Raw genomic sequence first — 19,429 nt, forward strand, 5'->3', positions numbered from 1 at the left:
ATGCTGAAATAGGAATAAACCTTCAAGGTAAGACTGGGCAATTAGTCTAATTAATTTGATTAATTCACCATTTCAAAGAAGCACGATTGTGATTTTTATCAGAATCATGAAATCGATGTTAGCCCCACCCGGAGTCTGACATATCCCATGGAGCCTTTCTTCTCTTGCCACAGGCTATGATCAACACTTTCTTCTCTGTAGTCAATATTTGGGTGATAAAATAGATCTGACTCCTTCTCCCTGTGCCAGCAAATTGACTTTATCCGGTTTCTTTAAGCAAAAACAAGAAAATCAATATTAAAAATTGAGAATCGCCCAGCCCTGATCTAAGATGCATTTGATATAATGGCAAACATACTATGTACATATCTGTAGAAGAGGTTACTATGAGGTTTTGACTGGAAAGCAGCAATTGTTGCAAAGCACAAATCTGTGTAACACAATGTACCGCGCTGCAATTCAGTGAAGTAAGAGGGCGGGTTCACACCTGCGCCCGGTCTACGCTTTGCAAGTTTCCGTCTTCTGCCCAAGAATCTGGACAGGGAATGGAAACCCGGCGGTCAGTTTTCAAACCCATTCACTTGAATGGGTTTGCAAAGTGATCACCTGTGAGTGTCTTCTGCCTCTCCACAGCGAAACCGTTTTGTTTTTTTTTTAACAGGACACAAAGTCCTGCGTGTCCGACTTTGTGTCTGGTTAAAAAAAAAAAAACTGTTTCGCCTTTAGGACTTTTAAATTGATGACCTACCTTTAGGATAGGTCATCAATTAAAGATTTGTGGGGTCCAACACCTCAGACCCCCATGGGGAAGATGGCTGAAGCGGCAGTTGCATTCCCTGTGCACTGATTCGACTTCACAGACCATGTGACATCAAAGTTCATTGGTCACAAGGCCTAATAGCAGCTCAGTCCCATCCAAATGAATGGGCTTAGATGCAATATCAAACACAGCCAAACGTTACTAACAAGTCTTCATGACACTGAAATATATGAGGGATCTGTGAAGACGCGGAAACCCTGGGTGCAAAATGACCATGAAAAATGTCCATTGTTCATGACCGATTTCTAATATGTTCGTGTGAATTTAGGTTAATGGTGGGCAAAACGGTGACTTTGACTGTACGCGTCCGGGTGCTAGAGATATTGGTGCCGTAAGATTCTGCACTGATATCCCATCACCTTCAGAAGGGCAGGCCTAAGTGTACAGTGTCATCACAGGGCGGTAAGGTACAACCCCCTCTGACAATACCATACTATGGAAGAAGGTGGCTCAGTGGTTAGCACTGCAGCCTTGCAGCGCTGGAGTCCTGGGTTCGAATCCCGCCAGGAACAACATCTGCAAGGAGTTTGTATGTTCTCCCCATGTTTGCAGGGATTTTCTCCCATTCTACAAACACATACTGATAGGAAAAAAAATCACATTTAAAAAAAAAAAAAAAAAAAATTTAGGTTAATGGGGTGGACCTGAGCTCAAAAACAAGGAAACTGGTGACACTGACTATAATGTCAAGGAACAATTCGGTACAGGCTGCATCTGATAAAGCTGATAGCGGTGTGCCATAAGGAACATCATAATCACACAGAGGATAATAATAGAAATATATGGGATTATTTATATCTATTACACCATCACTATCAATGGCTTTATATGTAGTAATCACTTCACTTAATGAGAAGATGCAAATTGTAGTATAACAGTAGTTGTAGTAGTAATAGTAACCCTGAGTATTTAACTAGCGCACCAGAGGATCCTTTAGTAGGCCCAAACTCAATACAATAATGGTCGCGAAGAACCCCCAAATTTAAAGGGCACTATTTCCTAGGGGTTGCTGGATAATGCGCCCCAGAATTATTTTATCTGGTGGGCACAAGGACCCTCGATATGACCCTCAATAGCCAGTGTAAAAGTGCAAATATTATAGTAAGCCAAAATCAATAGTGGTCCTAGAACATGGAAGAGGCGCGGATATTTCCATTCTAGTTTATCACTATGTAGTTTTTGGCTTAGGCCACATTCACATCTGTTTCAGAATCCCTGGGCAGAATCCATCAGAAATCTTGGGAGAAAAAGTCCTGCAAACCTGTCTTTTTGTCCGGCAATGTCAGGAGAAAAAAAACGGACCCGATTATAATCAATGGAGTCCCTCAGGATCCATCGCTGTCTGTCAAGAGAACATTTTACCTTATTTATGGACCTGCAACAAACCAGAAAAACGGACAAAAGGACACTGATGCTAATACGCCCCTTACTAACACGGATACAAAATACTTACCAAATATGGACACGTCAGCAAAATTGGGCAAACTCACCGATTTCGAAAGGATTGGCTGAATATTATCTGTTTACAGAGACTCCCAACTTTCCCCCTCACCTCCTCGCTCTCAGCCCTTCGTATGTAATTTGCTTGGTGTCTGTGACCTTTATAATCTTTATCAGAGTTGCATAGTGTGGATGTGCTAGTCTGTGGATCACCAGGTTTCCTGTTTTTGACTTTTTTACCCAATGCCATGTGTGCAGTTTAACTTCCCCGACTCCAGTATATGTACATGAGAGGTGAGGCTTCCATAAGATATAGCAAAAATAATGGGGGCACTCACCCAAGGCATCATTAAATCAGCAGCGACAATCGGTTTGCACCTCTCGGGTGCTTTTTCAAGCATACTAAGCTTGAAAAAGATTCTGAGAGGTGTGAACGATCGTCACTGCTGTTTTTCATCTCTGCATGTCTCTCTCTCACTGTTGCTTTTAATGAAGTGAAATAAGGCCTGAAAAGTTTCAATGACGCCTTGGGTGAGTGCCCCCATTATTTCTAATTTTGCTGTGGACTTATGTGCTATTTATCAGGGAGTGAGCACCACCTGAATTAGGTTTGGTTACACCCGACCACATGGTATATACATTTTTTCCTCCTGACATGCCTGCCGTTATATAGCATTTTTTGCAGTGCCACCTCTACTGTTTCTGAGTGTTGTATATCGGCTTCCATAAGATATGTACAACTGTTTGTACAAATACCAAGTTATGCAATACAATGGTGTCAATTGAATTAAGACAGGTGTTTTATACGCCAGTCTTAATCCACTCTCCCACTAACGCAAAATGTCGCAATATTCTTAAGAAGTCTCTGGTCTCTGGAGCATTTCAGAGACTGGCACAGATTTCAAGTACAACTCACACCAGTTTTCTGTTGAGATGCTGCCGCCCCATCATGATAAATAGTTACAAGACAGTGTAAGGCTGAAGCCCCACTTGGCGTAAAAGCCGCGGCTTTACAGTCCCTGCAAAGTGGATGTGATTCTAGCGAATCTTATCTACACATTGCAGAAAAATATGCACATCGGGAATGCTGCGATTCCAAAGCCATTGTGTTTTTGTAAATCGCAGCATGTCAATTATACCTACTGAAACGCCAGTGGATTCCCTGTAGATATAATTGACGCTGGAAGTCTGCAGAGGAAAACTCTGCGGACTTTCTGGGAAAAGCACTGTGGGAAAAATCGCGATGTGTTTTCACCATGGTGTTTCCCACACCACCAATTCACTGTGGCCCGCTACATGGGGCCTTAACCTCAAAAGGACCAAAAAGTGTCACTTTTCATGCCACTGATCTGCCGCAAAACTTTAAATTCCCCCAAATGAGTTAAAAAAAATACTAACATGACTATAGTAACTTCACCCAAATAGCTAAAGCCTGAATGTACCCCTTTGCCCCCAATATACACACTGACCCACTGTTAGTTCGCACTCAAAATCAGCATACATATCAGTATCGGCATTCATACACTGTGTATAGAGCGGAATCTATATACTATAAAATAGCAGCACTGCTTAAGAAATAACTCAGTGTCCATATATTGGTAAGGGAAAAAAGCGGAGGTGGAAGAGAAAGTGTAAGTGACCTGAGGACGCCGGTGCAAATGCAACGTAAGTCTCTGAGAACAGATTATACCATTGGCTGTAAATACAAAAACAGAGGAAAGGCTGGAGAACAGTTATTATACATAAGGTGTGGAGAAGTGCTCGCCTGGCACCTGGCCATGGCCACACTCTATAGTTGTCCTTGTTGGCTAGGCTGCAGCTGGTAGCAGACATATAGTTCCCAGGGATATCAGTGTATGTACACATTGCTGCTATTTTTCTCTATTTCCAGTTCATACACACGGATATTACTTTTGTCCAGGTGAAGGATATGCAGCTTGTAGCTCAGTTTTCAAATATTGGAGGCAAAAGTTTTGGGGTGCGCTCACTAAATCTTTACAGGTGTTAAAGTGGTCCTAGTGTCATCCATGGCATGATACATACTAAAGAGATGCCAATGGAAACGCGTGGTTCTGCTGTTAGAGGCCTAACACAATGCTTAGGATGAGTGGGGGAGACTGACCAACCTATGAGACCCAAACAACAGAGAGCCCGCCTATCTTAAAGGGATCCTATCATTGGATACCCTTTTTTTCTGACTAACACGTAGGAATAGCCTTAAGAAAGGCTATTCTTTTCCTACCTTTAGATGTCTTCTCCACGCCGTCGTTCAGTAGAAATCCAGGTTTTCTTCAGTATGCAAATGAGTTCTCTCACAGCACTGGGGGTGTCCCCAATGCTGCGAGAGAACTCTCCAGTGCCGCCTCCATCTTCTTCAGGAACATCCTCTCCCTGTGTCTTCTTCCGTCGTGGGTTTCAGTCTTCTAGGCCTCAGGCAGAGCCTACTGCGCAAGCCAGCGGCCACAAGAAAATGGCCGCTTACTCAGTAAGCTGTGCAAGAGGTCATTTTCTTGTGGTTGCTTACACAGCTGAGTAAGCAGCCATTTTCTTGTGGCAGCTGGCATGTGCAGTTGGCTCTGCCCGAGGCCTAGAAGATTGAAACCCACGACAGAAGAAGACATAAGGAGAGGGCGTTCCAGAAGAAGATGGAGGCGGCGCTGGAAAGTTCTCTCGCAGCATTAGGGACTCTCCAGTGCTGTTTTAGCGCTGAGGACCACCCCCAGTGCTGCGAGAGAACTCCTTTGCATACTGAAGAAAACACAGATTTCTACCAAACGGCGGCACGGAGAAGACATCTAAAGGTAGGAGAAGAATAGCCTTTCTTATGGCTATTCCTACGTGTTAGTCAGAAAAAAGGGTATCCAATGATAGGATCCCTTTAACAGGGGTAACCTACAAAAACCCGTGAACCCCATAGACTATAGTGGAGTCTTCTGGGTTTCTGCCGGATTTAAAATGAAACCGGTGGAGAGAAAACTCCTACATGCAGGACTTTTCTCTCCACAAATTTTCGGCGGAATCAGCAGAAGACCTTCTTACGGACACTCCAACAAAGATGTGAATGAAGCCTAAGCCTAATAATAGACTGACACTTGCTACTTCTTTAGGGGGTTTCTTTACAGCAGTCACCTCATTTATATCACATATAAGATTACAGTAAAAGATAACTCCTCTATAGATAACACCAAATAGTTAACTTATCATTACATTCACTACTGGCGACAGATGATGTCAGAGATTATCTACTTCCCCTCCACCGAAAATGCTCTCATGGACCTCAGTGACTCAGCTCCAACCTTTGCTGCCTATGGCCCTGGCCATGCTGTAAAGCATATCACTAAATGCTGTTAATACAGCAAAAGAGCAGCTCAGGCAAGATGGCCGCCCCCATAATGATTGTTTTTGTTTCACAGCATTTGTGGCTCTTTTTAATTTATATTTTGGACTATGAATAACCTCTTTCATGGCCTGTTCAGATGGCTGAATCTGAAATGATTTTGAGGCAAATTCTGCTCAAAAACGAAGTGTGCTGCTTGATCTTGCTGTGGACACGGGACACCCCGGCCACCGAAGAGGCTCATACAGCAGCGTAAAGCCAAAAAAGCTTGATGTTCTGCCGCAGAGAGCCACGGGGACGGAAAATGAAGAGGAATCTGAGCCGGATGTCTGCCATAATTCCTCTTCTTTCTCTATGTTGTGAACTCGGCCTAATGTTTATGGTCAAAATGAACCACAACAAGCCGTGCGAGTTTCAACTGTAATCTACAAATGAGTCTTTAAAATCCCAAAAAGAGGCAGGACATAAGGAAGGCCAAAAAACTACATCTAAAGGTTTTATAGATTTTACTTTGGGTACACAAAAAAGACTTCCCTGTGGCAGACTGCCGTCTTCTTTTTGCGCAGCACACTATTTTTCACTCATAACGAGCGGGCTTGGTTCGGTTCCAGCCGAGGTATCTGTGATCTCCCTTATCTATATAGGGATCGTGTGTATTATTGTTCTTACCGCAATACAGAGTCTAATGAAGGTCCACAAAGTCCGAAAACGTTTACTGAATCTCTACCAATAAACACGTTTTGTTGGTTTGACACTACTTCGTGTGAAGCTCCTCTTTTTCCTATTTGAGATGGGGTGGGACCCTAGCTTCACTACATTGGGGCTACGCCTGTATCCCTTTGAATATTATCCCTGTACTGTGACATCACTGTGTACATTATCTCTGTTTTATGATATCACTATGTGCATTATCCTTGTATATGTACTCTACAGACAACTAACCAAAAAAGTATTCATATCAGCAATATGGAGGCCTCACTTCTCAAAAGTTCCTCTTATATCTGGAGCTGACCCTGTCTACTGTATATATTCTAGCACATAGGGCTGTGCTAGGAACATATATTGACTTCCTAATATATTATACTTTCGTTCGTGAGATATCATCTTGGGAATTTCTCTACAGTGTGCGCTTACATACATCCGACGTAAAAAGCTGCTCTACAAGTTGAATACAAATACAGTGTTGGCCAAAAGTATTGGCACCCCTGCAATTCTGTCAGATAATACTCGTTTTCTTCCAGAAAAAGCACAAACTCTTTGGTATTAATATCTTCATTTATTTTGCTTGCAATGAAAAAAACACAAAAGAGAATAAAAAAAAAAAAAAGTCAAATCATTGATCATTTTACACAAAACTCCAAAAATGGGCCGGACAGAAGTATTGGCGCCCTCAGCCTAATACTTGGTAGCACAACCTTTAGACACAATAACTGCGCACAACCGCTTCCGGTAACCAGCAATGAGTTTCTTACAAGGCTCTGCTGGAATCTTAGACCATTCTTCTTTGGCTCCTGCTCCCGGTCCCCCCTGAGATATGAAGGGGCCTTCTCCAAACTGCCATCAAGAGATCTCTCCCCCTCCCCCACAGGTGTTCTATGGGATTCAGGGCTGGACTCATTGCTGCCACTTTACAAGTCTCCAGGGCTTTCTCTCACCACCATTTTCTAGTGCTGACCTGAAGTGTGTTTTGGGTCATTGTCCTGCTGGAAGACCCCTGACCTCTGAGGGAGACCCAGCTTTCTCACACTGGGCCCTACATTATGCTGCACAATGTGTTGGTCGTCTTCAGACTTCACAATGCCATGCACATGGTCAAGCAGTCCAGTGCCAGAGGCAGCAAAGCAACCCCAAAACATCAGGGAACCTCCGCCATGTTTGACTGTAGGGACCGTTTTCTTTTCTTTGAAGGCCTCTTTTTTTTCCTGTAAACTCTATGTTGATGCCTTTTCCTACTTTTGTCTCATCTGACCAGAGAACATTCTTCCAAAACGTTTTTGGCTTTCTCAGGTAAGTTTTGGCAAACTCCAGCCTGGCTTTTTTATGTCTCTGGGTAAGAAGTGGGGTCTTCCTGGGTCTCCTGCCATACAGTCCCTTTTCATTCAGACGCTGACGGATAGTACGGGGTGACACTGTTGTACCCTGGGACTGCAGGGCAGCTTGAACTTGTTTGGATGTTAGTCGAGGTTCTTTATCCACCATCCGCACAATCTTGCGTTGAAATCTCTCGTCAATTTTTCTTTTCCGTCCACATCTAGGGAGGTTAGCCACAGGGCCATGGGCTTTACACTTCTTGATGACACTGCGCACGGTAGACACAGGAACATTCAGGTCTTTGGAGATGGACTTGTAGCCTTGAGATTGCTCATGCTTCCTCACAATTTTGCTTCTCAAGTCCTCAGACAGTTCTTTGGTCTTCTTTCTTTTCTCCATGCTCAATGTGGTACACACAAGGACACAGGACAGAGGTTGAGTCAACTTTAATCCATTTCAACTGGCTGTGTTATTTAGTTATTGCCACCACCTGTTAGGTGCCTCAGGTAAGTATCAGGTACTGTTAATTACACAAATTAGAGAAGCATCACATGATTTTTCAAACAGTGCCAATACTTTTGTCCACCCCCTTTTTATGTTTGGTGTGGAATTATATCCAGTTTGGCTTTTTGACCATTCTTTTTCTGGTTTTCTATTGAAGACAAATTAAATGAAGATAATAATACCAAAGAATTTGTGATTGCAATCATTTTCTGGAAGAACATGAGTATTATCTGACAGAATTGCAGGGGTGGCAATACTTTTGGCCAACACTGTATCTACCTATAAGGATATATCCAGAGCCCTATGGTCGACAGGCGGAGAACCTAAAGGGAACCAATTGTTAATACAGGAAGCCACAATTATCAAAACTGTCAATGACAACCAATAATCAATATATATGTTACCAAAATATACGGTAACAACTTTAAGGTACCATATTCATTATATGACCAACTCAGCAAGTATACTAAGTATATGCATGTCACTGAGACAAGTGCCCATCTCCAGATCCCTTGCTACACCAAGGGCCCAATCAAGATAATAAGTGTGTAAGGAGATCGTATGCCATGGAGGGCATTGTTATTACAATCACAAAAAAAACAACCCACATCCTCCCATCAGTATCATAATCACACGGACAACACTGACCCACTTAGCTCCACATAGGCTACCACATGGCACCAGATGTTTGATCTGCCCAGCGAGCAGTCAATGTTTACTTGGTCAATATTTGGCATAGAGGTGCATTGCTAATATAATAAAGAGCTCATACAATTATACAAACACACATTTTGTTCTAGGCAGTAGATATTAGAAAATAAACTGGTGAACAGGACACGACCTGCCTGAGAAACACTACAGATGCCTCCAAATATTGGCTATTGTATATGACAGAGATCAGCAACCTTTGGCACTACCAGCTGCTGGGAGACTACAACTCCCAGCATGCTTCATTCACTTCCATGGGAGTTCCAAGAACAGCAGAGCAAGTATGCATGCTGGGAATTGTAGTTTTATAACAGACGGAGTACCGAAGGTTGCCTCCCCTTGCTATAGGATAGTGCAAAATCTAGGGCATGCACACACGATAGAATTTGATGCTGATTTAAAGGTGGATTCCGCATCCATATAGGCAACAATTTCCACCCCGTATACAGGAAGGGAGGCAAGGATCAGAGCAGAACACTGTAGGAATAAGTGCCATGCTCAATTTTTTCCAACAATTTCGTAAGCTGCGACACGAGCCAGTCTACTGTTTAGGCCCATTCACCTGAACCTACGTAATGGGTAAAAGCTGTAAGCAGAATAATGGGTAAAAGCTTTCTGTAAAGCAGAAAGTCCGCCTCATGTTTCTCGTTCATTTGCACTATGTGAACATACCGTTATGAGGCATCCGGCCTACAACCATGTACATGTATGGGTCTGTGAATAACAGACAGCACAGAGATGTCCCACACAGCCAGATACTTCAATGAATAACCGGACCAAAAAAAGGACCATAAATGAACAGGTTCTGAGTTTTTGAAGGCCCGTCTCATGGATACCACAAGAAAAATGAGCGGTGTTGTGCTAAACCATTGAAGCAATGGCTACCACATGAAACATAATATACGGTCATTCACATCTGTGACGGAGTCTCTGTAGACCAGGTTTTCTCAAGCCTCATCAGTCAGAACCTGCTGATACCTGGTGGTTGAGATCCATGCCAAAATTAATCATCACTGATGTCACCGGACCAGGGAATGACATGACTCTGTCTAATGGATTTATCCTGCATTACATCCACTAAAAGTAAGAACTCAGAAAAAAAATAAACAGATGAAATTTAGGAGATAACATAGCATGGATTTCTGATCTTTCATCGTATCAGGCAAGCATCATTGTGTCTGCCTCTATCCTAACACATAATACTAGTTGCACTCATTGTAATACTCCCACGTGGAATTATCTGACCGGTCCAAATCCTCTTAGCAGGTTCCTTTAGATCATGTTCATTGACTATCTCGCTGGTCAAGTAGTCGGCTAAAGCGGATCTGTCACAGGGGACAAAGTTCTCCCAAGTCTATTCTGCCAATGTGACACGGAAAAACCTTAAGCCCACAGTCACGGTCTCTAGTTCTTCATATGCCATAAGATATCATCAGTGAGGTTGGGAGATGTAGTGGACATCTAATAGTTGTTGGAGCCATAGAGTCCTGTGTGAGCTAATAGTCCAGATAAATTCACATCAGACTAGGAGAACGTCACTTATAACCTAATGACATTGATTTGGATAAGGTACAATTTAATATATTTTTCATCACTTTAACAGGCGCGGCTCCACTGCATAGTTGGTCCCTTTCTCTCTGCTCCAGCCTAGGACCTCCCACTTGACAGTCAAGAACCCAATTAGCATATAGGATGCTGAAAATAACAGCACCCATAGCTCAGGAGCGGTGGGGGCTAGAGAAAAAAATTCCAACGGTGTTGGAATCATTGGAGCAGCAACTATTGAAGGATACAAACAGTTGGAGTTGGTTGAGATGGTGAAAGGTCCTCTTTAAGGGATTTGTCTTATCAATGGCATATACTATTAGCATACACCACCAATATATGACCTTCAGGGTACAACCACTATCACCCCTGCTGGTTACTAGAATAAAGTGGAGGCAATGCTAGGTCACCTTATCTGTGGGCATCTATGTGGTCACCAAGAAAAAGCTGAGCACAAAATCACAAAAACAGTTGTGAAGTTGCATGTATATGTATTATATATGTATTATATAATAAGCACACTACAGTCACCGCAGTTGTGGCAAACACCAGCACACACCATAACAGAAACATACAATATAATAATAAAATATAAAACAGCTCCATGCATAATGTAATGTAATAACTACAATATATAATAGTAATAAATGAGCATTTAGATTTGTTATGTCCCAGGCCACCTGAAGTTATAGCATCCTGTGCAAACACAAGGGATACAAATCTTGGCCGTGCCCATGTGCTACCATATTGGATGCTATTGGGCTCCCCACTTTGTGGGTTTCCGTCTTCTGCTGACGGAAACCCAGCAGTCAGTGTCCGCCCACGAGCAACCCGTGAGTGTCTTAAGGTCTCCAGGGCGAAACCGTTAAATTTTTTTAACCGGACACAAAGTCCTGCAGGTCCAATTTTGTGTCCGGTTAAAAACAAATGGTTTTGCCGCGGAGACCATAAAACGCTCACAGGCGGACACTTTGCAAACCCATTCAATGTTTCCAACAGAAACCTGAAAGCAGAGACCGGACGCAGGTGTGAACCCATCCTAACAAGGCAGTGTACACTACGACTTAAACTAGATTCACATGACTGAGGTTCACCCTGGATTTCCAGGCCTGAACAGTATGCAGAGGGATGATAATAGTTATCTATAAAGGGGCCACACGGTGGCTCAGTGGTTAGCACTGCAGCCTTGCAGCGCTGGAGTCCTGGCGTTCAAATCCCACCATGGGCAAAAAACCATCTGCAAGGAGTTTGTATGTTCTCCCCATGTTTGCATGGATTTCCATCCCATATTCCAAAAAAAGACATACTGATAGGGAAAAATGTACATTGTGAGCTCTATGTGGGGCTCACAATCTACATTTAAAAAAAAAAAAAAAAAAAGATAATAGTTATCTATGATGCTAGGAGTCCTTGCTGCCCAGTGACATACTGCCCCATACTGTAATCACTCGTTGAGAGGCAAGGACATGACTATAATGTTGACGGATCCAACATCTGTTAAAAACTAATGCAAATGTCCATTTTTGACAGACGTTTTGCATCCAATTGGCATCTATTCCAACGGCCGTTTGTTGAACATTGCAAAATCATCTGGCAACGCATGTGAATAAGCCTATAAGGCAGTATAGATTTGTAATTTGACTTTAGCCTGTTCCAAATATTCTTGCAGCAGGAAAAAAAAAAAAAAAAAAAACAGGTTTCTACAGCAGGTAAAATACCCTCAGACTATGACTCCATGTAGAAAAAACTCTGCAGGAGAAACCGTGGCAGCAGAGCATTACGATTTTTCCCACAGCGCTTTTCACAGAAAGTCCACAGAGTTTTCCTCAGCGGACCTTCTGCTTCTATTATACCTATAAGGAACGTTTCCATTGCTATAATTGACATGCTGCGATTTACAAAACCGTAATAGTTTGGGAAATTACAGCATGTCCACTGCGTGTATTTTTCCGCAATGTGTGGATGGGACTTGCTAGAATCCCATCCACTATTCAGTGACTGTAAAACATAGTGGTTTACACCACACGGGGCCCTGGTCTGATATGGGCTTTTTGGTTTGTGTCAACAGAGTTCATATGATTTTCTATTCCACACAAAGGTGCACATACCAATAAAGACATCCCATGCACCTGCCATGGGGCTCCTGGGGTGAGCAGGTTCAGTTTTGGTTAGTACATCACCATTGCTAATGGGTGACATGAATCTGTGCAGCATTGGCATCAATAGAAACTAGTCACCAGGGTTGAATTGGCTCAAGAGTCATAAAAAGGGTGTGGTAGGGAAGACAGACCATTTTGTTCTTAGTTTGTGTCAAAACCTGACACCATAATAAGGAAGGGGGGCATTTTGATATATACTCTGCTTATTTCACTAGTATATTGTTTTCCCCATTGAAGTCAGGATGTAAAAAACTGAGCAAGCTGCAATTTCTAACATACTTTTTTTTTCCAAACACATAGACATATGGAGCTTTCTCTATGGCATGATACACTGGTTGACTGTAACCTCAGCAGTCACTAATGCGATGTGTGAACAGAAATTTGCAAATTCTCATTCATTAACACTGCACATCTAATCTCAAACACTCTTTCGTCTGCTGTTTGCATACTTTAGGGTAAGCACACGGTATGAAGCATTGGCCAAATGCACACAGCTCCAGTGACCCCCATACTACGGTACAGGGAGTTCAGGTCTCTGGACTGAGAAATGAGGGCAATGTACAGTCCAGATTTTCTAGACCGGTTTTGTGCACAAGCGGGAACGCGAAACAAACTCTAAGATAATAAATACAGCATCAAAGCTGATGAAAAAAATTGTGTAACCGTGTCCTCCCAACACAACCCAGAACACCTAAGATCCGTATTCAATTTGTCTTTACTTAAAGAATGTCAATGAAGCCAAGTGTATGCAAAGATCGTTGGGGATGGGGCGTCAGGCATCACAATAGAGGAGACTTGTGCGTGAGGTCACCTGGGCCAGTCATGGCACCATCACTGTCACATCAACTATACAAGGAACTGTACTAAACCCATACAAACATGAACTGTTGATCAAAAACTTTATTAACAAAACCAAAACAAACATCCTATCCTACTAATATTATAAATGTGAAAGTTTGTATGTTTGTTACTCAATCACACAAAAACGGCTGAACGGATTTGGATGAAATTTGGCACATAGTTTGTAACCTCGATTAACACATAGGCTACTTTGATCCTGGTAAATGACATGGCTTCACAACTGTTACGAATTTATGTTCACATACTATATTAGACGGCTCTTGCCTGCAGGACAATCTCAGCAAATAGCAGTTTGCTGATAAAGCCAGGTCTGTTATCTCTCTATGTAAACACACAGATAACACTGAGTCTACTCTGTACAAGCTTCTGCATATTATCTGATCTGCATAAGTGTTCTGTGTCCTGTTCCGCCAGAGAGAGGAGGGGGGGAAGGGTAGAAATAGAGAAAGTTAGAAGAAGACATTCCAGGCAGCGTGCTGAGACACTGAGATCGGAAAACCCCTTTAATCCAAATTGGCAGTTTCCCAATTTTAAACCTGCCAGAAAAAAGAAAATCTAATTAGTCGCAAAATTCTCAAAATACAAGAGCTATGAAGGAGCCAGAAGTCGACAGAGTTATCCTCAAACAGAGCTGAGGAGGATGTAGCAAACTAGGTTTCAAGCTGCTCTTAGAGCGGCCAAAACAGCGGAGCAGGTGGATCATCGACGACAACTACATGCTTATTATTTGGCTTCCCAGCGGGCTGTTGAGATGGCGGAACAATCACAGGGTCGGCGCAAGCAACAAGTTCAGCAGCAGGCCAGCTTGACAGCTGCCAAAACAACGGAGCAGGCAGATCATCGACACCAAAAATACTCTCAGTAGATAGCGTCCAAGCGAGTTGTTGAGATGCTGGAACAATCACAGGCACAGCATGAGAAACAAGTTCAGCGGCAAGCCAGCTGGAGAGCTGCCGAAACGGCGGAGCAGGCGAACCATCAATGGAAGCAATTTGCTAAATATATGCGAATCATCCACTCCAACAACAGGCAGACGAAGTTGCAGGAAGAAGCTAGTATTAAAATAAGTTAAAAGGAAGGGCATGTTACAAAACACTTAAAAACCAACATGTATCATATGGACCACAAATACAGTAACAAGCTCATGTAATACCCAGGACAAGATAGACAGAATGCTGACATAGTCCCATTAAAGTCTATAATACATACACTTTAACCAATAAAGTTATAAGACCCAGGAAGTCATGCACAGAAACAAACGTAGGGCAAGTGTCCAGGACCAGAGTAACACCCAATACACCTGACATTTGTTTCACATGGAATTGCTTCATATAAAAACACCAGGGTAAAAAAAAAAAAACACCATCTGAGCCTTTAACAACAAAGCGTTACACAGTTATCACTGAAATCTATAGCTTGTCACAGTAATGCATGTTATGATGGCTCGTCCACAGTAAAGGCCTATTCACACGGCAGAATCTGCTGTCAATTTTGAGAGGTATTCCACTCCAAAATCTGCAGAGATCGGAGCAAAATGCTGGAAAAATACTGTGGCGTTCCACAACGGATAAGACCCAGATAAATGGACCTAATCCACGGTGCAAAGCCATAGCCGAATGCTGAGGTTCTGCTTTGGTATCCTGCCACAGGGATCCAGGGGAGGAAATTTAAGAGACATCTGAAACTGATGTCCGCCTCAAATTCTTTTTCATTTTGTGAAGTAGGATGGGCCCTTAGAAATTCCCTTTGTAGCTACTGAGGTTAAGAGATGAATGCCCTGATCAGGGGACCCCTCTATCAGCTAAACGGACCTTACTAGGCTAGATAGATAGATAGATAGATAGATAGATAGATAGATAGATAGATAGATAGATAGATAGATAGATAGATAGATAGATTTCAGGAAGGTATATGGTCAATAATATGAAATTCAGGGACCTGAAATGAATTCAAATGAATTATGCCATAAGCTTTTGGAACTAAAATGTGAAAACTGAAGGACTTGCACCTGAGTGATAGGTAGGTTATTTAGGGCCACCAACCTGGAAGTTTCCCCACCTGACAACCCTCAGGGAGAACTGTACGATTACTGAAGTCACCACAACAATAACAGGTATATTAGTGGGAACCTCCTTCCTGCAAACCCCTGCCCTACCTGATCTATTGCTACAGCGGCCTAAAGTGGCTACTGAGGCCTACACTGGGGGCAAATCTCTGGCCTTGCCTAGACAATTCTACTAGCCAGAGTCACTCCAGCCATAATATACACAATGGAATCTGATGTATGCAAAAGTAGCTCTGCTGTACCTTCATAAGAAAGAGGACTGATACCCTAAAAAGGCCGCACATCATTGTACGGAGTTGTATCTGGATGATCTCGGGATGAGTGATTGTCGCCACCTAACTCCACCATCCGCAGACTCTACTCTCTTAGAGACATCACCTTCACTGCCAGCCCACATTTAGCATCTGTAGTCCCACACTGAGCCCTAATATGTAGCAACTCCCCCTCCTCCTGATTGGTAAGAAGCCCGCTATTGTGTAAGGGTCCTGATAGACCACAGTGTCCATAGCTAAACTGTTCCATTTCTATGTAGCCCTGAAGTGATAGCTTTTCCTGTCTGCCAACTGGGCCAAGTCTATCAATAATTTGTCAAAAAAGTGTTTTGTCAACTGTTTGTCCCCATCTATCTTCTAAAGGAAAGAACAAAAATTTCATCTCAAAAGTGTGCATTTGTTTGAATAAGTAAACCCATATACACTATAATGGGGTATAAGCTAGATTTGAGGGACAGGGTGCCCTAGGCGCAGGGTACTGGGAGGGACCAACAAGTCACTTGGTCAGGGTATTTAGATACCAGGTAAGAGCATTGAGCTGAATCTTTGCACCACCTTGCAGCTAGTTTGATGATATGGGGCACAGTGGACTCTCGCCAGGATTGGTGTCATAGGTCAGGTACTGGATAAAGTGACAATTAAAGGGGTTCTCCCACTAACAACACTTATACTGTATCTGCACCCTTGGTGTTCTGTGTGTGAATGGAGCGGTGAAGTCCATGCATGACCACTGCTCCATCCACTTCTATGCGACTGATCGAGATCTGTACTCGACTATTATCATCTACACACAAAAGTGTAAGGAGTGGTCAAGTATGTGCACTGTCACTATTCACACAGGGGACTTGGCGACTTAATATAGCAAAGCCTATCCCCTATTCACAGTATAGGGAACAATGTGTCTGATTGGTGGGGGTCCTAAGACTGAGACCCCAGCGATCAGACCTATCCTCTATCCTGTGCATAGGGATTAGTAGGAAGACCCCTTTAACCCTATACAAAGGGACAAAATCTTTTCAGCAACCCCTTGAGCTAATCCATGTATATACCTCATATACTGTATATCATAGCCCCCCGACCTTTTCTTTACTGAGGACTGCGTTTAACTCTAACCCTAAATTAAAGTGAGAAATTGTAAGTAAACTTGAAGAAGTAATGAAATCACAAATATCTCCATCTATTTTACTGTAATTACACAGGTGGCATTATATTATACAATCCATACAGGCACTGCTGAGAGCTTGTGATACCTATACAATATTTCCAGTATTTATGACATAGTACCAGTACTTATGGCCGTATCTGAGGGCTTGTGAGACACCCCAATGGGGTCTTGAACCACATGTAGCTTCCTAGCTACAGCTCAGGATTGTATATCATCCACTTTATACTTTTCTTCAAACTTCTAAAGCCAGACACAAAGAAAAAGATAAAAACTTGTTCATTTGAACACATATCAATGTGAAGAATGGCCGTCTGTAAGAGTAAGCGGAGTCTTGTATAAGAGAGAACAGCATATACACTAGACCCCTAACATACTTCCGCTATATGAACGTAAGCGACCAGACAATGGTTATTTTATGACCCCCTGTGTCTGCTGCACTACAGGCCTGAATTCTGCCGACCTCTCCCAGGGTAACATTTGGATAATGGATTTCTTAATGTCATGAATGGAGCGATTCTAATAGGAGGACCTATGGTTCAAACATCATACATGCATAGATATTTGGTACAATCCCATGGAATATTATTGTACTTGTATTATAGGTGTGTCTATGGACAGCGTAAGGGGCAGTTTTAGTAGTAAAATGTCACCTATCCTCAGATGGACTCTACGGCTAGCAGCAGCAGTGAACTAGCAGCTGTGAGCCGGATGACAGGCCCTGCTGCTTGTGGACAGCTACCTGGTGCTGAACTCACAAGCACACAGCCATGTAATGAGCACTGCATTGCTAACAACCCCTCTGTCACTACACCACCATTTACCATCTCCCTGCACTCCTTGCATGCTGCAACCCTCTCTATCCTAATCTGAGAGTTCAAGCAATATGGGGGAGGGGCGGAAGGAGTTTGGATGTGTTTATAGGGAAAGATGGCAGCTGTTATAACCCACCCAAAGCCTGGATAGGGTAGGCCCCAGCAATAGAGGAAGAACATATTACGGTTTCAGACTAGGAATCCGTGTCGGGATGATAAGATTGCTTTTGTAATCAATCACAGAATCCCCAAATACTGCACCCCTGATAGGTAAGCTAGGCGTATGGCAATACTCTACGGGCATGGAGTAAAATGCTTTACACCTGTATGCAGCCAAGCTAGATAAAAAAAAAAAAAAAAAAAGACAGCAACTGCATTTAAAGGGTTAAAAGAAATGACTGCCAAGACAATCTCATGACATAGTACAATGAATGTAGCTTATATAACCCCCATACACTGACAGAGCACAGCCAATACAGTAACACAAAATCCAGGAAAAAAAAAGACACAATTTTCACGGTGCTCAGCGAGATCAACATACACACATTAACCCCTCACATCCCAGGGCATCTATTTATAACACCGAGACACATAAATTCTGCTTCGAAACCAAACACACCAATTTTGCAAAGAGCACCAGCTGGTGAACATCAGGGCTTCCTATTGATCCAAGGGTTTTATTTTGCAGAGCTTGCGAAATATCCAGATTTGGCAATTTGAATATTGGATTTTTAGAGATTTGCACGTAGCAGGGATACAATGAATTTGGGGATATGAACAGAACCTGCCAAAAATTTAGATTTTTTTTTTTTCTATGTATATGTGAGGGTGGGTTGATGCAGACATCACAAGGCACTCATTAGGAGGAGCCTGCAACGCACTGCACCCCCAGCTCCGAACAGGTTAGAAAGGAGACATGCTTACTTGAGTACTGACTGCTCCTTCTCCTCTTCCTTCTTCTGCCGGTCCATGACGGCAAGGATGGTCTTCCTCTCATCCTCTGTTAGGTGGCTGAGATCTGGCATCTCAGGCAAGAGTGGCTGTGCAGGAGGCAGAGGGCCGCCCCTGGGCCCAAGAGGAGCAGACATGTTGGTGGATAAGCAACACACCGATTGGAAATACTGGATCTCAAGCAGGTTGGTAGTAAGACATAGAACATAAATCACACCGATCTGCAGCAAGCCTTTAAATCACGGATCCGTAGTGACAGGGTGGACATCAAGATACAGAGAGAGCTGGGCTAAATAAAGCAGATTGAAAAGAATAAATTTGTCACAAACATAATGCTACAAATAAAGGAGCATCAATGCAAAGTAGTATATCCAAAAGGGGCTTGCGGTTCTTGAAGGGACATTCCAGCTTTGTGCTATTGAATGCCCCTGTGGTTTTTTCCCCCCTCCCCCCTGCGCCCCACAGACGGTGCAAGGTGTCCCTGCTCGTGAGCTGAGGGGGCTGGAGAGAGCTGCACGGTGACAGCAGCAGCAACAGCAGCTGGAGATGGATGGGGGAGGAGGCAGAGATGCTGCTGGTAGTGGATGGAGCTGAGCATGCGTGTGTCACAGCTAGGTGGAAGGGGAGGAGGTGAACTAATATATATCCTCTTCCGGAGACTAAAGAACAGAAGGGCTGAGTGACTCACAGATGACCAGATGGCTCCTACTAGAGATAGGCACAAGTATACACACTGAAACCTACCCCATAATAAGAATT

At 43.1% G+C, this 19,429-nt stretch overlaps 1 protein-coding gene across 34 annotated transcripts in view; it reads right to left on the reverse strand.

Annotated features, from left to right (window-relative positions):
* Positions 1-19,122, reverse strand: part of RIMS2 (regulating synaptic membrane exocytosis 2) — a 478,194-nt gene extending 459,072 nt beyond the window's left edge. For 22 of the 34 annotated variants that reach the window (XM_075270181.1, XM_075270178.1, XM_075270180.1 and 19 more), the window contains exon 1: positions 18,644-19,122. In XM_075270181.1, coding sequence (XP_075126282.1) covers positions 18,644-18,807 — 164 coding nt within the window. In that variant the 5' untranslated portion in view covers positions 18,808-19,122. The remainder of the gene's footprint in view (positions 1-18,643) is intronic. The other 12 variants (XM_075270196.1, XM_075270201.1, XM_075270197.1 and 9 more) reach the window with 2 other exon arrangements.
* Between the last annotated feature and the right edge of the window lie 307 nt (positions 19,123-19,429).

Source organism: Leptodactylus fuscus, chromosome 4 (genome assembly GCF_031893055.1).
Source record: "Leptodactylus fuscus isolate aLepFus1 chromosome 4, aLepFus1.hap2, whole genome shotgun sequence".
NCBI lineage: Eukaryota > Metazoa > Chordata > Amphibia > Anura > Leptodactylidae > Leptodactylus > Leptodactylus fuscus.